This window comes from Eucyclogobius newberryi, unplaced genomic scaffold (assembly GCF_026437365.1).
Source record: "Eucyclogobius newberryi isolate DKJ021-1_F unplaced genomic scaffold, fEucNew1.0.hap1 SCAF_267, whole genome shotgun sequence".
NCBI lineage: Eukaryota > Metazoa > Chordata > Actinopteri > Gobiiformes > Gobiidae > Eucyclogobius > Eucyclogobius newberryi.
Genome location: NW_027315909.1, coordinates 2,501 through 22,350, shown reverse-complemented (window position 1 = coordinate 22,350; position 19,850 = coordinate 2,501). Strand labels below are relative to the sequence as shown.

The 19,850-nt window shown below is 58.6% G+C and overlaps 1 protein-coding gene across 1 annotated transcript in view; it reads right to left on the bottom strand.

Annotated features, from left to right (window-relative positions):
- Positions 1-7,162: 7,162 nt before the first annotated feature.
- The window catches only part of LOC140372625 (myosin heavy chain, skeletal muscle-like), a 14,030-nt gene continuing 1,342 nt past the window's right edge, over positions 7,163-19,850 (bottom strand). Inside the window, exons 2-4 of the mRNA XM_072459741.1 lie at positions 8,999-10,240; positions 7,933-8,158; positions 7,163-7,203 (exon numbers count right to left, since the gene is read on the bottom strand). Of these exons, the coding sequence (XP_072315842.1) occupies positions 7,955-8,158; positions 8,999-10,240 (1,446 nt within the window). The 3' untranslated portion in view covers positions 7,163-7,203; positions 7,933-7,954. The remainder of the gene's footprint in view (positions 7,204-7,932; positions 8,159-8,998; positions 10,241-19,850) is intronic.

Sequence of the window (19,850 nt, the reverse complement as noted above, 5' to 3'; positions counted from 1 at the left end):
AACCACAGGCTGAGAGGGCATTTCGGACATGTTTTTCCTCTTTCTTCTTGCCCTCTGAGCTGGTGGGCACACCTTGAGCTCTGTGTTGTAAGGTTCTGATCACACCCAGCTTGTGCTGTAGTGGGTGGTTGGAACCAAAGAGCAGATACTGGTCCGTGTGTGTAGGTTTCCTATAAACTTCTATTTGGAGTTTCCCGTCCTCTCCTCTGATCGTGGAACAATCAAGAAAGGCCAAGCGATTCTCCTTAGCGTCTTCTCTTGTAAACCTAATATGTGGGTCCACAGCATTGATGTGATCAGAGAAGGTTTCCAGCTCTTGTTTCTTGATTGTTACAAAAGTATCATCGACATAGCGGAGCCACAGTTTTGGGGCTATGCCTGAGAATGAGGACAGTGCCTTCTTCTCAAAGTGCTCCATGTACAGGTTGGCCACTATGGGAGAGACGGGCGAGCCCATGGCACAGCCATGAATCTGTCTGTAAAATTGTCCCCGGAATTGAAAGTAAGTGGTGTTCAGACAGATGTCCAACAGTTTACATATGTGTTCAGGTGTCAGTTTGGTCCTTTCCTGTAGGGTGGTGTCTTCCTGCAGTCTGATCCTCACCGCTGCTACTGCATCAGAGGTCAGAGGTCAGATGCAGGTGAACAGGGACACCACATCATATGAAACCATGAGGTCATCTGGGTCCAGTTGGAGATGTTTCACTTTATCCACAAAGTTGTGCGTGTTTTCCACATGATGTACCGAATTCCCCACAAGCGGAGCCAATATAGTTGTTAAATGCTTGGCCACATTGTAGGTGATGGAATCTGTGCTGCACACTATGGGTCTGAGTGGAACCTCCTTTTTGTGTATTTTTGGAAGGCCATAAATGCAGGGCATGGCTTCCCCAGGATACAGTCTGTAATACAGAGGCCGGTCTATCGCTTCCTCTTTTTCCAGCCTTTGTAAACAGTCTATCACTTTCTTCTTGTAGCCACTGGTCGGATCTCTTTTCAAGCGCTCGTATGTGGTCGTGTCCTCGAGGAGGGTGTGGACTTTGGCTTCGTAATCAGCTGCGTTGAGAATCACAGTGCAGCGCCCCCTGTCTGCTGGGAGGATGTTGATGCTGTGATCTTTTTCTAGTGCTGAAAGTGCTTTTCTCTCTTCAGCTGTGATATTTGAAGGAGGTGGTTTGGCACTCTTCAGGGTCGCTGTGACACGTAACCTCAGGTCTGCAGCCTCCGATTCAGACATTTTGTTGTTCCTAATTGCAGTTTCAGTGGCTGTGATGTAGTCCTCTGTAGGGATGTGTTTAGAGGTGACAGAAAAGTTGAGCCCTTTAGAGAGCACCTCCTTTTCTGCCTGTGTCAGAACACGATCTGATAGGTTCTTAATCCAATTGTTTTTGCTGGTCGCTAATTTGTCTGTCTCAGTCCTAATGTCTAGCTCGACCTCACCTGCATTCTTTTTGTTCAAAAGAATGTTGAACTTCTTGATTTGGCGTTCTTTGCTCTTCCTGTGCTGTGCTTCTTGTGCTGTCTGTGTAAAATCCAGCACTCTTTTGAAAGCTTCTTCAGGGAGTATGCTGGTTAATTTCTCCTGTAAAGTTCCTGTTCTGCCTTTCAATTTATCAATTCTGACGTTGTTTTCCTGGATCCTTTCACTGAGCATCTGCATAAGGCTCCTTCTCCAAATCTTCTCTGCTCTGTGTCCTCTGACCGGTGATTTGATCTGCAGGCTCTTCGGGATCATGTTGTTCTGTCTGCATCTAAGATTGAACCTCAAGTGGTTCCTGTTGTCTGCTAGTTTCCTGGCTACAGATTCGAGTTCCCGAACTAAATCCAAGGTTTTAGGCCCAAAATTCTTGGAAATATGTCGGTGTAATCCCTCATTGGTCCAGGCGTGTTCCATAGTAGAAAAAGCTTCAGTTGTTTCATCTGGACTCAGTTTGAAAAAATAGACGTTTCGACTCTCATCCAAGAGTCATTGTCAATAAAAGAATTTAGATCGAGAACTCCGATATTAATACTGTTCTGTGGTAAGACCCGCCCATTGGGAGGAGCCTTCCTGAAGTAGAAAGAGTTGTTTGTTTCAACAGAAACTCCCCCTTGTATCTACCGAGCCTATTCAGAATCTTAATGGGCTGATAAAACCTCTTTGTCTTTGTGAGACCCTGGCTCACCCTGAGTACCTGATTAGCATCTGAATGTCCTTGTCCTGGTCCTCTACCTTTCCAGGGGTTCAGTAACCCATTATAAATAACAGGAAGATTAAACCTAAGCCCTCCATTTCTGTTTAAAGAAGGTCTTTCTTTTTTAACAAAAATAGCTTCCTTGACTCCTCTTTCAAACCATCTTTTCTCCTGCTTAAAACCTTCACCTCACCGTCTTCAAACGAGTGATTAGAGGCTTCAAGATGGAGATGCACGGCGCTCTGTGGACCTGAACTTGTATTTCTTCTGTGCTGATAAAGCCTCTTGTGTAGAGGCTGTTTAGTCTCACCTATGTAACGTTCTTTACAGCTTTCTTCACTGCATTGGATCAAATAAACTACATTGCTCTGTTTTTGAGTCGGCAACTTGTCCTTTGGGTGAACCAGTTTTTGTCTTAAAGTGTTTCCTGGTTTAAAATAAACAGGGACTTCGTGTTGTCTAAAAATTCTCTGCAGTTTTTCCGACAGGCCAGACACATAAGGGATAGAAACACCCTTCCTTCTCTGTTCAGTTTCCCTTTTGTCCTGCTTCTTGGTTCTCTTCACTCTGTTGAGAGCCCAAGCGGGGTAACCACAGGCTGAGAGGGCATTTCGGACATGTTTTTTTTTTGTACTTCCTGTCTTCCAGATAGGACCTTAATCATTGTAGGGCGGGGCCGGTGATGCCCACCCAGTCCTCTAGTCTCTTTGGCTGAGCAGCAGGCCCCTCCCACATTCTGTTCAAATCCAATCCAGTCGCTCCAATTTCCAAAGGGAGTGATTGACAGGTGGATTAACCAATCAGACAAACGCATTGTCTGTTTGTGTCTAAACAAACAGAGGCTTACAAGGAAAATAAAAATAACACGTGAGAAATGTTGCAGACTCGACAAACGACGCCCTAAAGTCTGTCAATCTGAGGAAAATGAAGTGATATATTTTGTTCTGAATGTTCCACAAATATTTGAGAGACGTCTTCATTTTTAACCATTTTAGCCTCCAGAGGGACAATGGTGTCCAGAACATTCAAAACTCTAGTTTATTTCTGTAACAACCAAAATCACAACTGCAGTTTCCTCCACAGTGACATGTCCCAGCGTCCCGTGTCCTTAGACACATGTCCCAGCGTCCCGTGTCCTTAGACAAATGTCCCAGCGTCCCGTGTCCTTAAACACATGTCCCAGCGTCCCGTGTCCTTAGACACATGTCCCAGCGTCCCGTGTCCTTAGACACATGTCCCAGCGTCCCGTGTCCTTAGACAAATGTCCCAGCGTCCCGTGTCCTTAGACACATGTCCCAGCGTCCCGTGTCCTTAGACAAATGTCCCAGCGTCCCGTGTCCTTAAACACATGTCCCAGCGTCCCGTGTCCTTAGACATATGTCCCAGCGTCCCGTGTCCTTAGACACATGTCCCAGCGTCCCAAATGAATCTTTTTCTACAGTGGAATCCTACTGGTTGGATGAGGTATTACACCGACAGGAGCAGGAGCTGCTCAGACTTGACCCAGAGTGACCCAAACATTGGGTCAACACTGTTGGCCCCTGTTGCCCCCTGTTGGCCCCTGTTGGCCCCCGTTGGCCCCCTGTTTGCCCCCTGTTGGCCCCTGTTGGCCCCCTGTTGCCCCCTGTTGCCCCCTGTTGGCCCCTGTTGGCCCCCTGTTGGCCCCCTGTTGACCCCCTGTTGCCCCCTGTTGGCCCCTGTTGCCCCCTGTTGCCCCCTGTTGGCCCCCTGTTGGCCCCTGTTGCCCCCTGTTGGCCCCTGTTGCCCCCTGTTGGCCCCTGTTGGCTCCCTGTTGGCCCCTGTTGGCCCTCGTTGGCCCCCTGTTTGCCCCCTGTTGGCCCCTGTTGGCCCCTGTTGGCCCCCGTTGGCCCCCTGTTTGCCCCCTGTTGCCCCCTGTTGGCCCCTGTTGGCCAATGTTGGCCCCCTGTTGCCCCCTGTTGGCCCCTGTTGCCCCTGTTGGCCAATGTTGGCCCCCTGTTGCCCCCTGTTGGCCCCTGTTGCCCCCTGTTGCCCCCTGTTGGCCCCCTGTTGGCCCCTGTTGCCCCCTGTTGGCCCCTGTTGCCCCCTGTTGGCTCCCTGTTGGCCCCTGTTGGCCCCCGTTGGCCCCCTGTTTGCCCCCTGTTGGCCCCTGTTGGCCCCCGTTGGCCCCCTGTTTGCCCCCTGTTGCCCCCTGTTGGCCCCTGTTGGCCAATGTTGGCCCCCTGTTGCCCCCTGTTGGCCCCTGTTGGCCCCTGTTGGCCCCTTGTTGCCCCCTGTTGGCCCCTGTTGGCCAATGTTGGCCCCCTGTTGCCCCCTGTTGGCCCCTGTTGGCCCCTGTTGGCCCCTTGTTGCCCCCTGTTGGCCCCTGTTGGCCAATGTTGGCCCCCTGTTGCCCCCTGTTGGCCCCCTGTTGGCCCCTGTTGCCCCCTGTTGGCCCATGTTGCCCCCTGTTGGCCCCTGTTGGCTCCCTGTTGGCCCCTGTTGGCCCCCGTTGGCCCCCGTTGGCCCCCGTTGGCCCCCTGTTTGCCCCCTGTTGCCCCCTGTTGGCCCCTGTTGGCCAATGTTGGCCCCCTGTTGCCCCCTGTTGGCCCCTGTTGGCCCCTGTTGGCCCCTCTTTGCCCCCTGTTGCCCCCTGTTGGCCCCCTGTTGGCCCCTGTTGGCCCCCTGTTGCCCCCTGTTGCCCCCTGTTGGCCCCTGTTGGCCCCCTGTTGGCCCCCTGTTGACCCCCTGTTGCCCCCTGTTGGCCCCTGTTGCCCCCTGTTGCCCCCTGTTGGCCCCCTGTTGGCCCCTGTTGCCCCCTGTTGGCCCCTATTGCCCCCTGTTGGCCCCTGTTGGCTCCCTGTTGGCCCCTGTTGGCCCTCGTTGGCCCCCTGTTTGCCCCCTGTTGGCCCCTGTTGGCCCCTGTTGGCCCCTGTTGGCCCCCGTTGGCCCCCTGTTTGCCCCCTGTTGCCCCCTGTTGGCCCCTGTTGGCCAATGTTGGCCCCCTGTTGCCCCCTGTTGGCCCCTGTTGGCCCCTGTTGGCCCCTTGTTGCCCCCTGTTGGCCCCTGTTGGCCAATGTTGGCCCCCTGTTGCCCCCTGTTGGCCCCTGTTGCCCCCTGTTGCCCCCTGTTGGCCCCCTGTTGGCCCCTGTTGGCCCCTGTTGGCCCCTGTTGCCCCCTGTTGGCCCCTGTTGGCCCCCTGTTGGCCCCCTGTTGGCCCCCTGTTGCCCCCTGTTGGCCCCTGTTGCCCCCTGTTGCCCCCTGTTGGCCCCCTGTTGGCCCCTGTTGCCCCCTGTATGCCTCTGTTGCCCCCTGTTGGCCCCTGTTAGCTCCCTGTTGGCCCCTGTTGGCCCCCGTTGGCCCCCTGTTTGCCCCCTGTTGGCCCCTGTTGGCCAATGTTGGCCCCCTGTTGCCCCCTGTTGGCCCCTGTTGGCCCCTTGTTGCCCCCTGTTGGCCCCTGTTGGCCAATGTTGGCCCCCTGTTGCCCCCTGTTGGCCCCTGTTGCCCCCTGTTGGCCCCCTGTTGGCCCCTGTTGCCCCCTGTTGGCCCCTGTTGCCCCCTGTTGGCCCCTGTTGGCTCCCTGTTGGCCCCTGTTGGCCCCCGTTGGCCCCCTGTTTGTCCCCTGTTGGCCCCTGTTGGCCCCCGTTGGCCCCCTGTTTGCCCCCTGTTGGCCCCTGTTGGCTCCCTGTTGGCCCCTGTTGGCCCCCGTTGGCCCCCTGTTTGCCCCCTGTTGGCCCCCTGTTGCCCCCTGTTGGCCCCTGTTGGCCCCTGTTGGCCCCTTGTTGCCCCCTGTTGCCCCCTGTTGCCCCCTGTTGGCCCCTGTTGGCCCCCTGTTGGCCCCTGTTGCCCCCTGTTGGCCCCTGTTGCCCCCTGTTGCCCCCTGTTGGCCCCCTGTTGGCCCCTGTTGCCCCCTGTTGGCTCCCTGTTGGCCCCTGTTGGCCCCCGTTGGCCCCCTGTTTGCCCCCTGTTGGCCCCTGTTGGCCCCCTGTTGCCCCCTGTTGGCCCCTGTTGGCCCCTGTTGGCCCCCTGTTGGCCCCCTGTTGCCCCCTGTTGCCCCCTGTTGGCCCCCTGTTGGCCCCTGTTGCCCCCTGTTGGCCCCTGTTGCCCCCTGTTGGCTCCCTGTTGGCCCCTGTTGGCCCCCGTTGGCCCCCTGTTTGCCCCCTGTTGGCCCCTGTTGGCCCCCGTTGGCCCCCTGTTTGCCCCCTGTTGCCCCCTGTTGGCCCCTGTTGGCCAATGTTGGCCCCCTGTTGCCCCCTGTTGGCCCCTGTTGGCCCCTGTTGGCCCCTTGTTGCCCCCTGTTGGCCCCTGTTGGCCAATGTTGGCCCCCTGTTGCCCCCTGTTGGCCCCTTGTTGCCCCCTGTTGGCCCCTGTTGGCCAATGTTGGCCCCCTGTTGCCCCCTGTTGGCCCCCTGTTGGCCCCTGTTGCCCCCTGTTGGCCCATGTTGCCCCCTGTTGGCCCCTGTTGGCTCCTTGTTGGCCCCTGTTGGCCCCCGTTGGCCCCCGTTGGCCCCCGTTGGCCCCCTGTTTGCCCCCTGTTGCCCCCTGTTGGCCCCTGTTGGCCAATGTTGGCCCCCTGTTGCCCCCTGTTGGCCCCTGTTGGCCCCTGTTGGCCCCTCTTTGCCCCCTGTTGCCCCCTGTTGGCCCCTGTTGGCCCCCTGTTGGCCCCCTGTTACCTCTGTTGCCCCCTGTTGGCCCATGTTGGCCCCTGTTGCCCCCTGTTGGCCCCTGTTGCCCCCTGTTGGCCCCTGTTGCCCCCTGTTGGCCCCTGTTGGGCCCTGTTGGACCACTTGAAGTTCCTGGGTGTTACAGAACGTTTACGTCCAGGGGATTGTGACTTAGAGGTGACAGTATCCCACAGATGGAAGCTCCGCCCACTGGCTCCTCAGCCAAGCACATGCACCAATCAGAAGCTTTGAGTCAGGAACATGAGACGTTTCAGTTTGCAGTGGTTTTATTTCAGTGTTTTTGTGTCAAACGTAATAAATGCTATAAAATGAAACGGTGAAAGGTTTAAAGTCTGTATTTTCCTCCTGGTGGACACGCGCGGAACTGCACACAGAAGACTCAAGGTCTGGAACAGAGAAGAACTGTTAGTCCTGGTTTAGTCCTGGTTTAGACCTGGTTTAGACCTGGTTTAGTCCTGGTTTAGACCTGGTTTAGTCCTGGTTTAGTCCTGGTTTAGTCCTGGTTTAGTCCTGGTTTAGTCCTGGTTTAGTCCTGGTTTAGACCTGGTTTAGACCTGGTTTAGTCCTGGTTTAGACCTGGTTTAGACCTGGTTTAGACCTGGTTTAGTCCTGGTTTAGTCCTGGTTTAGTCTTGGTTTAGTCTTGGTTTAGTCCTGGTTTAGTCCTGGTTTAGTCCTGGTTTAGACCTGGTTTAGTCCTGGTTTAGTCTTGGTTTAGTCCTGGTTTAGACCTGGTTTAGTCCTGGTTTAGACCTGGTTTAGACCTGGTTTAGTCTTGGTTTAGTCTTGGTTTAGTCCTGGTTTAGTCCTGGTTTAGTCCTGGTTTAGTCTTGGTTTAGTCCTGGTTTAGTCCTGCTTTAGACCTGCTTTAGACCTGGTTTAGTCTTGGTTTAGTCTTGGTTTAGTCCTGGTTTAGTCCTGGTTTAGACCTGGTTTAGACCTGGTTTAGTCTTGGTTTAGACCTGGTTTAGACCTGGTTTAGACCTGGTTTAGTCTTGGTTTAGTCCTGGTTTAGTCCTGGTTTAGTCCTGGTTTAGTCCTGGTTTAGAGCTGGTTTAGTCCTGGTTTAGTCCTGGTTTAGTCCTGGTTTAGACCTGGTCTAGTCTGGTTTCTCACCTGGTCGTGGCCCTGTCCTGCTCTAGTCCTGCTCCGGGCCCCGCTCCCGGCTCTTGGCCCTCAGCTTGTTGACTTGGCTCTCAGCGTTCTCGGCTCGTTCTTCCGCTTGTTCCAGCTCGTGCTGCAGGTGGCGCTGTTTGGCTGTGTTGGCGTTGACCTCGACCTCGGCCTCTTCAAGAGAACGTTTGTACGACTTCAACTTCAGCTGCAGCTTTTCCACCAGGTCCTGAGGAGAACCAAACCAGGACTAAAGCAGGTCTAAACCAGGTCTAAACCAGGGCTAAACCAGGTCTAAACCAGGTCTAAACCAGGTCTAAACCAGGTCTAAACCAGGGCTAAACCAGGTCTAAACCAGGTCTAAACCAGGTCTAAACCAGGTCTAAACCAGGTCTAAACCAGGTCTAAACCAGGGCTAAACCAGGTCTAAACCAGGTCTAAACCAGGTCTAAACCAGGTCTAAACCAAGACTAAACCAGGACTAAACCAGGACTAAACCAGGTCTAAACCAGGACTAAACCAGGTCTAAACCAGGACTAAACCAGGTCTAAACCAGGTCTAAACCAGGACTAAACCAGGTCTAAACCAGGACTAAACCAGGACTAAACCAGGACTAAACCAGGACTAAACCAGGTCTAAACCAGGTCTAAACCAGGACTAAACCAGGTCTAAACCAGGTCTAAACCAGGACTAAACCAGGACTAAACCAGGTCTAAACCAGGACTAAACCAGGACTAAACCAGGACTAAACCAGGACTAAACCAGGACTAAACCAGGTCTAAACCAGGTCTAAACCAGGACTAAACCAGGTCTAAACCAGGACTAAACCAGGACTAAACCAGGTCTAAACCAGGACTAAACCAGGACTAAACCAGGTCTAAACCAGGTCTAAACCAGGACTAAACCAGGACTAAACCAGGTCTAAACCAGGACTAAACCAGGACTAAACCAGGACTAAACCAGGACTAAACCAGGACTAAACCAGGTCTAAACCAGGTCTAAACCAGGACTAAACCAGGTCTGAACCAGGTCTGAACCAGGTCTAAACCGGTTCAGAACACAGACTCACCTGAAGTCTGGCTGAGTTCTTTCGCTCTTCTTCGCTCTGAAAGCTCAGCTCTTTGATTCGTCGCTCGTACTTCCTGATTCCCTTTACAGACTCCGCCCCTCTCTTCTGCTCGGCCTCTAGCTCCGCCTCCAGCTCTCGTAGCCGCGCCTCCAGCCGCTGCAGTTGCTTGCGTCCTCCTTTGGAGGCGCTGTGCTCGGCCTCGTCCAGGCGCAGCTGCAGGTCTCTGATGCTGGTGTCCATGTTCCTCTTCATCCTCTCCAGGTGAGTGCTGGTGTCCTGCTCCTTCTTCAGCTCCTCCGCCATCATGGCCGCGTCCGTGATGGCTTTCCGCGCTTTGTCCTCGGCGTTCCTGTTCTCCTGCACGGCGTCCTCCAGCTCCGTCTGCAGCGCGCTCAGGTCGGCCTCCGCCTTCTTCTTCTGGTGGATGAGGGAGGTGTTCTGCGAGTGCAGGAGCAGCGCTCGCTCCGCCGCGTCGCTCAGTTCCTGCTCGGCCACTTTCCTGCAGCGCTCGGTTTGTTCCAGAGCGGCTCTGAGCTCCTCCAGCTCGGCCTGGAGCAGAGCGTTCCTCCTCTCGCTCAGAGCCGCGTTCTCCAGCTGAGCTTCTGCCTCGTGGCGCGCCTCGTCCAGGAGCAGCTGCGTGTCGCTGAGCGCCCCCTGCAGGACCTTCTGCTGCCGCTGCGCCTCCGCCGCGCTGCGAGTGGCCTTGTTCAGCTGCACCTCCATCTCGTTCATGTCGGCCTCCATCTTCTTCTTGAGCCGCAGCGCTTCGTTGCGGCTGCGCGTCTCGTTCTCCAGCGCGCTCTGCAGAGACTCCAGCGCCCTCTGCTGGTTGCGTTTGGCCTGGTCCATCTCCTGCTCCTTCTCAGACAGCTTCTTCTCCAGCTCAGCGCGGGTCTGTCCCGACTCCAGCAGGAGGCGCAGGGTCTTGCTCTCCTCGTGCTCCAGCGTGGCCTCCGCCTCCTCCAGAGCCGTCTGCAGCTCCTGCTTCTCCTGCTGAAGGACACGCCGCAGTTTGTCCAGCTCGTGAGCGCTGCGTCCGCCTTCGCCCAGACGCTCGGTCAGCTCGGACACCTCCTCCTGAAGGTTCTTGTTCTCGCGCTTCATGGTCTCCAGCTGGTCCAGGGACTCCTCGTACGCGTTCCTCAGTTTGAAGAGCTCCGTGCTGAGAGAACGAGACTCTTTCTGAGACGCCTCCAGCTCCGACTGCGCCTCCTCCAGCTTCTGCTTCTGCTCACATAAGACCTGCAGAGCAAACGTCCATGTTCAGGCCTGACTCTGGCACCAGCAGGAGGCCTGACTCTAGCACCAGCAGGAGTCCTGACTCTAGCACCAGCAGGAGGCATGACTCTGGCACCAGCAGGAGTCCTGACTCTGGCACCAGCAGGAGTCCTGACTCTAGCACCAGCAGGAGGCCTGACTCTGGCACCAGCAGGAGTCCTGACTCTGGCACCAGCAGGAGGCCTGACTCTAGCACCAGCAGGAGTCCTTACTCTGGCACCAGCAGGAGGCCTGACTCTAGCACCAGCAGGAGGCATGACTCTGGCACCAGCAGGAATCCTGACTCTGGCACCAGCAGGAGTCCTGACTCTGGCACCAGCAGGAGTCCTGACTCTGGCACCAGCAGGAGGCCTGACTCTAGCACCAGCAGGAGTCCTGACTCTGGCACCAGCAGGAGTCCTGACTCTGGCACCAGCAGGAGGCCTGACTCTAGCACCAGCAGGAGTCCTGACTCTAGCACCAGCAGGAGGCATGACTCTGGCACCAGCAGGAGTCCTGACTCTGGCACCAGCAGGAGTCCTGACTCTAGCACCAGCAGGAGGCCTGACTCTGGCACCAGCAGGAGTCCTGACTCTGGCACCAGCAGGAGGCCTGACTCTAGCACCAGCAGGAGTCCTTACTCTGGCACCAGCAGGAGTCCTGACTCTAGCACCAGCAGGAGTCCTGACTCTGGCACCAGCAGGAGTCCTGACTCTGGCACCAGCAGGAGTCCTGACTCTGGCACCAGCAGGAGTCCTGACTCTGGCACCAGCAGGAGTCCTCACTCTGGCACCAGCAGGAGTCCTGACTCTGGCACCAGCAGGAGTCCTGACTCTGGCACCAGCAGGAAGCATGACTCTGGCACCAGCAGGAGGCCTGACTCTAGCACCAGCAGGAGTCCTGACTCTAGCACCAGCAGGAGGCATGACTCTGGCACCAGCAGGAGTCCTGACTCTGGCACCAGCAGGAGTCCTGACTCTAGCACCAGCAGGAGGCCTGACTCTGGCACCAGCAGGAGTCCTGACTCTGGCACCAGCAGGAGGCCTGACTCTAGCACCAGCAGGAGTCCTTACTCTGGCACCAGCAGGAGTCCTGACTCTGGCACCAGCAGGAGTCCTGACTCTGGCACCAGCAGGAGTCCTGACTCTGGCACCAGCAGGAATCCTGACTCTGGCACCAGCAGGAATCCTGACTCTGGCACCAGCAGGAGTCCTGACTCTGGCACCAGCAGGAGGCCTGACTCTAGCACCAGCAGGAGTCCTGACTCTAGCACCAGCAGGAGGCATGACTCTGGCACCAGCAGGAGTCCTGACTCTGGCACCAGCAGGAGTCCTGACTCTAGCACCAGCAGGAGGCCTGACTCTGGCACCAGCAGGAGTCCTGACTCTGGCACCAGCAGGAGGCCTGACTCTAGCACCAGCAGGAGTCCTTACTCTGGCACCAGCAGGAGTCCTGACTCTGGCACCAGCAGGAGTCCTGACTCTGGCACCAGCAGGAGTCCTGACTCTGGCACCAGCAGGAGTCCTGACTCTGGCACCAGCAGGAGTCCTGACTCTAGCACCAGCAGGAGTCCTGACTCTGGCACCAGCAGGAGGCCTGACTCTGGCACCAGCAGGAGTCCTGACTCTGGCACCAGCAGGAGTCCTGACTCTGGCACCAGCAGGAAGCATGACTCTGGCACCAGCAGGAGTCCTGACTCTGGCACCAGCAGGAGTCCTGACTCTAGCACCAGCAGGAGGCCTGACTCTGGCACCAGCAGGAGTCCTGACTCTGGCACCAGCAGGAGGCCTGACTCTAGCACCAGCAGGAGTCCTTACTCTGGCACCAGCAGGAGTCCTGACTCTGGCACCACCAGGAGTCCTGACTCTAGCACCAGCAGGAGTCCTGACTCTGGCACCACCAGGAGTCCTGACTCTGGCACCAGCAGGAGTCCTGACTCTGGCACCAGCAGGAGTCCTGACTCTGGCACCAGCAGGAGTCCTGACTCTAGCACCAGCAGGAGTCCTGACTCTGGCACCAGCAGGAGTCCTGACTCTGGCACCAGCAGGAGGCCTGACTCCGGCACCAGCAGGAGGCCTGACTCCGGCACCAGCAGGAGGCCTGACTCCGGCACCAGCAGGAGTCCTGACTCTGGCACCAGCAGGAGGCCTGACTCTGGCACCAGCAGGAGGCCTGACTCTGGCACCAGCAGGAGGCCTGACTCTAGCACCAGCAGGAGTCCTGACTCTAGCACCAGCAGGAGGCCTGACTCTAGCACCAGCAGGAGGCCTGACTCTGGCATTAGCAGGAGTCCTGAGTCTAGCACCAGCAGGAGGCCTGACTCTGACACCAGCAGGAGGCCTGACTCTGGCACCAGCAGGAGTCCTGACTCTGGCACCAGCAGGAGTCCTGACTATAGCACCAGCAGGAGTCCTGACTCTGGCACCAACAGGAGTCCTGACTCTGGCACCAGCAGGAGTCCTGACTCTAGCACCAGCATGAGTCCTGACTCTGGCACCAACAGGAGTCCTGACTCTGGCACCAGCAGGAGTCCTGACTCTAGCACCAGCATGAGTCCTGACTCTGGCACCAGCAGGAGTCCTTACTCTGGCACCAGCAGGAGTCCTGACTCTAGCACCAGCAGGAGTCCTGACTCTGGCACCAGCAGGAGTCCTGACTCTGGCACCAGCAGGAGTCCTGACTCTGGCACCAGCAGGAATCCTGACTCTAGCACCAGCAGGAGTCCTGACTCTGGCACCAGCAGGAGGCCTGACTCCGGCACCAGCAGGAGGCCTGACTCCGGCACCTCCGGCACCAGCAGGAGGCCTGACTCCGGCACCAGCAGGAGTCCTGACTCTGGCACCAGCAGGAGGCCTGACTCCGGCACCTCCGGCACCAGCAGGAGGCCTGACTCCGGCACCAGCAGGAGTCCTGACTCTGGCACCAGCAGGAGGCCTGACTCTGGCACCAGCAGGAGGCCTGACTCTGGCACCAGCAGGAGGCCTGACTCCGGCACCAGCAGGAGTCCTGACTCTGGCACCAGCAGGAGGCCTGACTCTGGCACCAGCAGGAGGCCTGACTCTGGCACCAGCAGGAGGCCTGACTCTAGCACCAGCAGGAGTCCTGACTCTAGCACCAGCAGGAGGCCTGACTCTGGCATTAGCAGGAGTCCTGAGTCTAGCACCAGCAGGAGGCCTGACTCTGACACCAGCAGGAGCCTGACTCTGACACCAGCAGGAGGCCTGACTCTGGCACCAGCAGGAGTCCTGACTCTGGCACCAGCAGGAGTCCTGACTATAGCACCAGCAGGAGTCCTGACTCTGGCACCAACAGGAGTCCTGACTCTGGCACCAGCAGGAGTCCTGACTCTAGCACCAGCATGAGTCCTGACTCTGGCACCAGCAGGAGTCCTGACTCTGGCACCAGCAGGAGTCCTGACTCTGGCACCAACAGGAGTCCATACTCTAGCACCGGCAGGAGTCCTGACTCTAGCACCAGCATGAGTCCTGACTCTGGCACCAGCAGGAGTCCTGACTCTGGCACCAGCAGGAGTCCTGACTCTGGCACCAGCAGGAGGCCTGACTCTAGCACCAGCAGGAGGCCTGACTCTGACACCAGCAGGAGGCCTTACTCTGGCACCAGCAGGAGTCCTGACTCTGGCACCAGCAGGAGTCCTGACTCTGGCACCAGCAGGAGGCCTGACTCTAGCACCAGCAGGAGGCCTGACTCTGGCACCAGCAGGAGGCCTGACTCTAGCACCAGCAGGAGGCTTGACTCTAGTACCAGCAGGAGTCCTGACTCTGGCACCAGCAGGAGTCCTGACTCTGGCACCAGCAGGAGTCCTGACTCTGACACAAGCAGGAGGCCTGACTCTGGCACCAGCAGGAGTCCTGATTATAGCACCAGCAGGAGTCCTGACTCTGGCACCAGCAGGAGTCCTGACTCTGGCACCAGCAGGAGTCCTGACTTTAGCACCAGCAGGAGTCCTGACTCTGGCACCAGCAGGAGGCCTGACTCTCGCACCAGCAGGAGGCCTGACTCTAGCACCAGCAGGAGTCCTGACTCTGGCACCAGCAGGAGTCCTTACTCTAGCACCAGCAGGAGGCCTGACTCTAGCACCAGCAGGAGGCCTGACTCCGGCACCAGCAGGAGGCCTGACTCTAGCACCAGCAGGAGGCTTGACTCTGGCACCAGCAGGAGGCCTGACTCTGGCACCAGCAGGAGGCCTGACTCTGGCACCAGCAGGAGTCCTGACTCTAGGACCAGCAGGAGGCCTGACTCTGGCACCAGCAGGAGTCCTGACTCTAGAACCAGCAGGAGGCCTGACTCTGGCACCAGCAGGAGGCCTGACTCTGGCACCAGCAGGAGGCCTGACTCTGGCACCAGCAGGAGGCCTGACTCTAGCACCAGCAGGAGTCCTGACTCTAGCACCAGCAGGAGTCCTGACTCTGGCACCAGCAGGAGGCCTGACTCTGGCACCAGCAGGAGTCCTGACTCTAGCACCAGCAGGAGGCCTGACTCCAGCACCAGCAGGAGGCCTGACTCTAGCACCAGCAGGAGTCCTGACTCTAGCACCAGCAGGAGTCCTGACTCTGGCACCAGCAGGAGTCCTGACTCTGACACGAGCAGGAGGCCTGACTCTGGCACCAGCAGGAGTCCTGACTCTGGCACCAGCAGGAGGCCTGACTCTGGCACCAGCAGGAGGCCTGACTCTAGCACCAGCAGGAGTCCTGACTCTGGCACCAGCAGGAGTCCTGACTCTAGCACCAGCAGGAGGCCTGACTCTAGCACCAGCAGGAGTCCTGACTCTGGCACCAACAGGAGTCCTGACTCTAGCACCAGCAGGAGTCCTGACTCTAGCACCAGCAGGAGTCCTGAGTCTAGCACCAGCAGGAGGCCTGACTCTGACACCAGCAGGAGGCCTGACTCTGACACCAGCAGGAGGCCTGACTCTAGCACCAGCAGGAGTCCTGACTCTGGCACCAGCAGGAGGCCTGACTCTAGCACCAGCAGGAGTCCTTACTCTGGCACCAGCAGGAGTCCTGACTCTGGCACCACCAGGAGTCCTGACTCTAGCACCAGCAGGAGTCCTGACTCTGGCACCACCAGGAGTCCTGACTCTGGCACCAGCAGGAGTCCTGACTCTGGCACCAGCAGGAGTCCTGACTCTGGCACCAGCAGGAGTCCTGACTCTAGCACCAGCAGGAGTCCTGACTCTGGCACCAGCAGGAGTCCTGACTCTGGCACCAGCAGGAGGCCTGACTCCGGCACCAGCAGGAGGCCTGACTCCGGCACCAGCAGGAGGCCTGACTCCGGCACCAGCAGGAGTCCTGACTCTGGCACCAGCAGGAGGCCTGACTCTGGCACCAGCAGGAGGCCTGACTCTGGCACCAGCAGGAGGCCTGACTCTAGCACCAGCAGGAGTCCTGACTCTAGCACCAGCAGGAGGCCTGACTCTAGCACCAGCAGGAGGCCTGACTCTGGCATTAGCAGGAGTCCTGAGTCTAGCACCAGCAGGAGGCCTGACTCTGACACCAGCAGGAGGCCTGACTCTGGCACCAGCAGGAGTCCTGACTCTGGCACCAGCAGGAGTCCTGACTATAGCACCAGCAGGAGTCCTGACTCTGGCACCAACAGGAGTCCTGACTCTGGCACCAGCAGGAGTCCTGACTCTAGCACCAGCATGAGTCCTGACTCTGGCACCAACAGGAGTCCTGACTCTGGCACCAGCAGGAGTCCTGACTCTAGCACCAGCATGAGTCCTGACTCTGGCACCAGCAGGAGTCCTTACTCTGGCACCAGCAGGAGTCCTGACTCTAGCACCAGCAGGAGTCCTGACTCTGGCACCAGCAGGAGTCCTGACTCTGGCACCAGCAGGAGTCCTGACTCTGGCACCAGCAGGAATCCTGACTCTAGCACCAGCAGGAGTCCTGACTCTGGCACCAGCAGGAGGCCTGACTCCGGCACCAGCAGGAGGCCTGACTCCGGCACCTCCGGCACCAGCAGGAGGCCTGACTCCGGCACCAGCAGGAGTCCTGACTCTGGCACCAGCAGGAGGCCTGACTCCGGCACCTCCGGCACCAGCAGGAGGCCTGACTCCGGCACCAGCAGGAGTCCTGACTCTGGCACCAGCAGGAGGCCTGACTCTGGCACCAGCAGGAGGCCTGACTCTGGCACCAGCAGGAGGCCTGACTCCGGCACCAGCAGGAGTCCTGACTCTGGCACCAGCAGGAGGCCTGACTCTGGCACCAGCAGGAGGCCTGACTCTGGCACCAGCAGGAGGCCTGACTCTAGCACCAGCAGGAGTCCTGACTCTAGCACCAGCAGGAGGCCTGACTCTGGCATTAGCAGGAGTCCTGAGTCTAGCACCAGCAGGAGGCCTGACTCTGACACCAGCAGGAGCCTGACTCTGACACCAGCAGGAGGCCTGACTCTGGCACCAGCAGGAGTCCTGACTCTGGCACCAGCAGGAGTCCTGACTATAGCACCAGCAGGAGTCCTGACTCTGGCACCAACAGGAGTCCTGACTCTGGCACCAGCAGGAGTCCTGACTCTAGCACCAGCATGAGTCCTGACTCTGGCACCAGCAGGAGTCCTGACTCTGGCACCAGCAGGAGTCCTGACTCTGGCACCAACAGGAGTCCATACTCTAGCACCGGCAGGAGTCCTGACTCTAGCACCAGCATGAGTCCTGACTCTGGCACCAGCAGGAGTCCTGACTCTGGCACCAGCAGGAGTCCTGACTCTGGCACCAGCAGGAGGCCTGACTCTAGCACCAGCAGGAGGCCTGACTCTGACACCAGCAGGAGGCCTTACTCTGGCACCAGCAGGAGTCCTGACTCTGGCACCAGCAGGAGTCCTGACTCTGGCACCAGCAGGAGGCCTGACTCTAGCACCAGCAGGAGGCCTGACTCTGGCACCAGCAGGAGGCCTGACTCTAGCACCAGCAGGAGGCTTGACTCTAGTACCAGCAGGAGTCCTGACTCTGGCACCAGCAGGAGTCCTGACTCTGGCACCAGCAGGAGTCCTGACTCTGACACAAGCAGGAGGCCTGACTCTGGCACCAGCAGGAGTCCTGACTATAGCACCAGCAGGAGTCCTGACTCTGGCACCAGCAGGAGTCCTGACTCTGGCACCAGCAGGAGTCCTGACTTTAGCACCAGCAGGAGTCCTGACTCTGGCACCAGCAGGAGGCCTGACTCTCGCACCAGCAGGAGGCCTGACTCTAGCACCAGCAGGAGTCCTGACTCTGGCACCAGCAGGAGTCCTTACTCTAGCACCAGCAGGAGGCCTGACTCTAGCACCAGCAGGAGGCCTGACTCCGGCACCAGCAGGAGGCCTGACTCTAGCACCAGCAGGAGGCTTGACTCTGGCACCAGCAGGAGGCCTGACTCTGGCACCAGCAGGAGGCCTGACTCTGGCACCAGCAGGAGTCCTGACTCTAGGACCAGCAGGAGGCCTGACTCTGGCACCAGCAGGAGTCCTGACTCTAGAACCAGCAGGAGGCCTGACTCTGGCACCAGCAGGAGGCCTGACTCTGGCACCAGCAGGAGGCCTGACTCTGGCACCAGCAGGAGGCCTGACTCTGGCACCAGCAGGAGGCCTGACTCTGGCACCAGCAGGAGGCCTGACTCTAGCACCAGCAGGAGTCCTGACTCTAGCACCAGCAGGAGTCCTGACTCTGGCACCAGCAGGAGGCCTGACTCTGGCACCAGCAGGAGTCCTGACTCTAGCACCAGCAGGAGGCCTGACTCCAGCACCAGCAGGAGGCCTGACTCTAGCACCAGCAGGAGTCCTGACTCTAGCACCAGCAGGAGTCCTGACTCTGGCACCAGCAGGAGTCCTGACTCTGACACGAGCAGGAGGCCTGACTCTGGCACCAGCAGGAGTCCTGACTCTGGCACCAGCAGGAGGCCTGACTCTGGCACCAGCAGGAGGCCTGACTCTAGCACCAGCAGGAGTCCTGACTCTGGCACCAGCAGGAGTCCTGACTCTAGCACCAGCAGGAGGCCTGACTCTAGCACCAGCAGGAGTCCTGACTCTGGCACCAACAGGAGTCCTGACTCTAGCACCAGCAGGAGTCCTGACTCTAGCACCAGCAGGAGTCCTGAGTCTAGCACCAGCAGGAGGCCTGACTCTGACACCAGCAGGAGGCCTGACTCTGACACCAGCAGGAGGCCTGACTCTAGCACCAGCAGGAGTCCTGACTCTGGCACCAGCAGGAGTCCTGACTCTAGCACCAGCAGGAGTCCTGACTCTAGCACCAGCAGGAGTCCTGACTCTGGCACCAGCAGGAGGCCTGACTCTGGCACCAGCAGGAGTCCTGACTCTAGCACCAGCAGGAGGCCTGACTCCAGCACCAGCAGGAGGCCTGACTCTAGCACCAGCAGGAGTCCTGACTCTAGCACCAGCAGGAGTCCTGACTCTAGCACCAGCAGGAGTCCTGACTCTGGCACCAGCAGGAGTCCTGACTCTGACACGAGCAGGAGGCCTGACTCTGGCACCAGCAGGAGTCCTGACTCTGGCACCAGCAGGAGGCCTGACTCTGGCACCAGCAGGAGTCCTGACTCTAGCACCAGCAGGAGTCCTGACTCTGGCACCAGCAGTAGGCCTGACTCTAGCACCAGCAGGAGGCCTGACTCTAGCACCAGCAGGAGTCCTGACTCTGGCACCAGCAGGAGTTCTGACTCTGGCACCAGCAGGAGTCCTGACTCTGTCACCAGCAGGAGTCCTGACTCTAGCACCAGCAGGAGTCCTGACTCTAGCACCAGCAGGAGGCCTGACTCTGGCACCAGCAGGAGGCCTGACTCTGGCACCAGAAGGAGTCCTGACTCTGGCACCAGCAGGAGGCCTGACTCTAGCACCAGCAGGAGTCCTGACTCTGGTACCAGCAGGAGTCCTGACTCTGGCACCAGCAGGAGTCCTGACTCTAGCACCAGCAGGAGGCCTGACTCTGACACCAGCAGGAGGCCTGACTCTGACACCAGCAGGAGGCCTGACTCTAGCACCAGCAGGAGGCCTGACTCTGGCACCAGCAGGAGTCCTGACTCTGGCACCAGCAGGAGGCCTGACTCTAGCACCAGCAGGAGGCCTGACTCTGGCACCAGGAGGAATCCTGACTCTAGCACCAGCAGGAGGCCTGACTCTGGAACCAGCAGGAGTCCTGAGTCTAGCACCAGCAGGAGGCCTGACTCTGACACCAGCAGGAGGCCTGACTCTGGCACCAGCAGGAGTCCTGACTCTGGCACCAGCAGGAGTCCTGACTCTAGCACCAGCAGGAGTCCTGACTCTGGCACCAACAGGAGTCCTGACTCTGGCACCAGCAGGAGTCCTGACTCTGGCACCAGCAGGAGTCCTGACTCTGGCACCAGCAGGAGGCCTGACTCTAGCACCAGCAGGAGTCCTGACTCTGGCACCAGCAGGAGTCCTGACTCTAGCACCAGCAGGAGTCCTTACTCTAGCACCAGCAGGAGTCCTGACTCTAGCACCAGCATGAGTCCTGACTCTAGCACCAGCATGAGTCCTGACTCTAGCACCAGCAGGAGGCCTGACTCTAGCACCAGCAGGAGGCCTGACTCTGGCACCAGCAGGAGGCCTGACTCTAGCACCAGCAGGA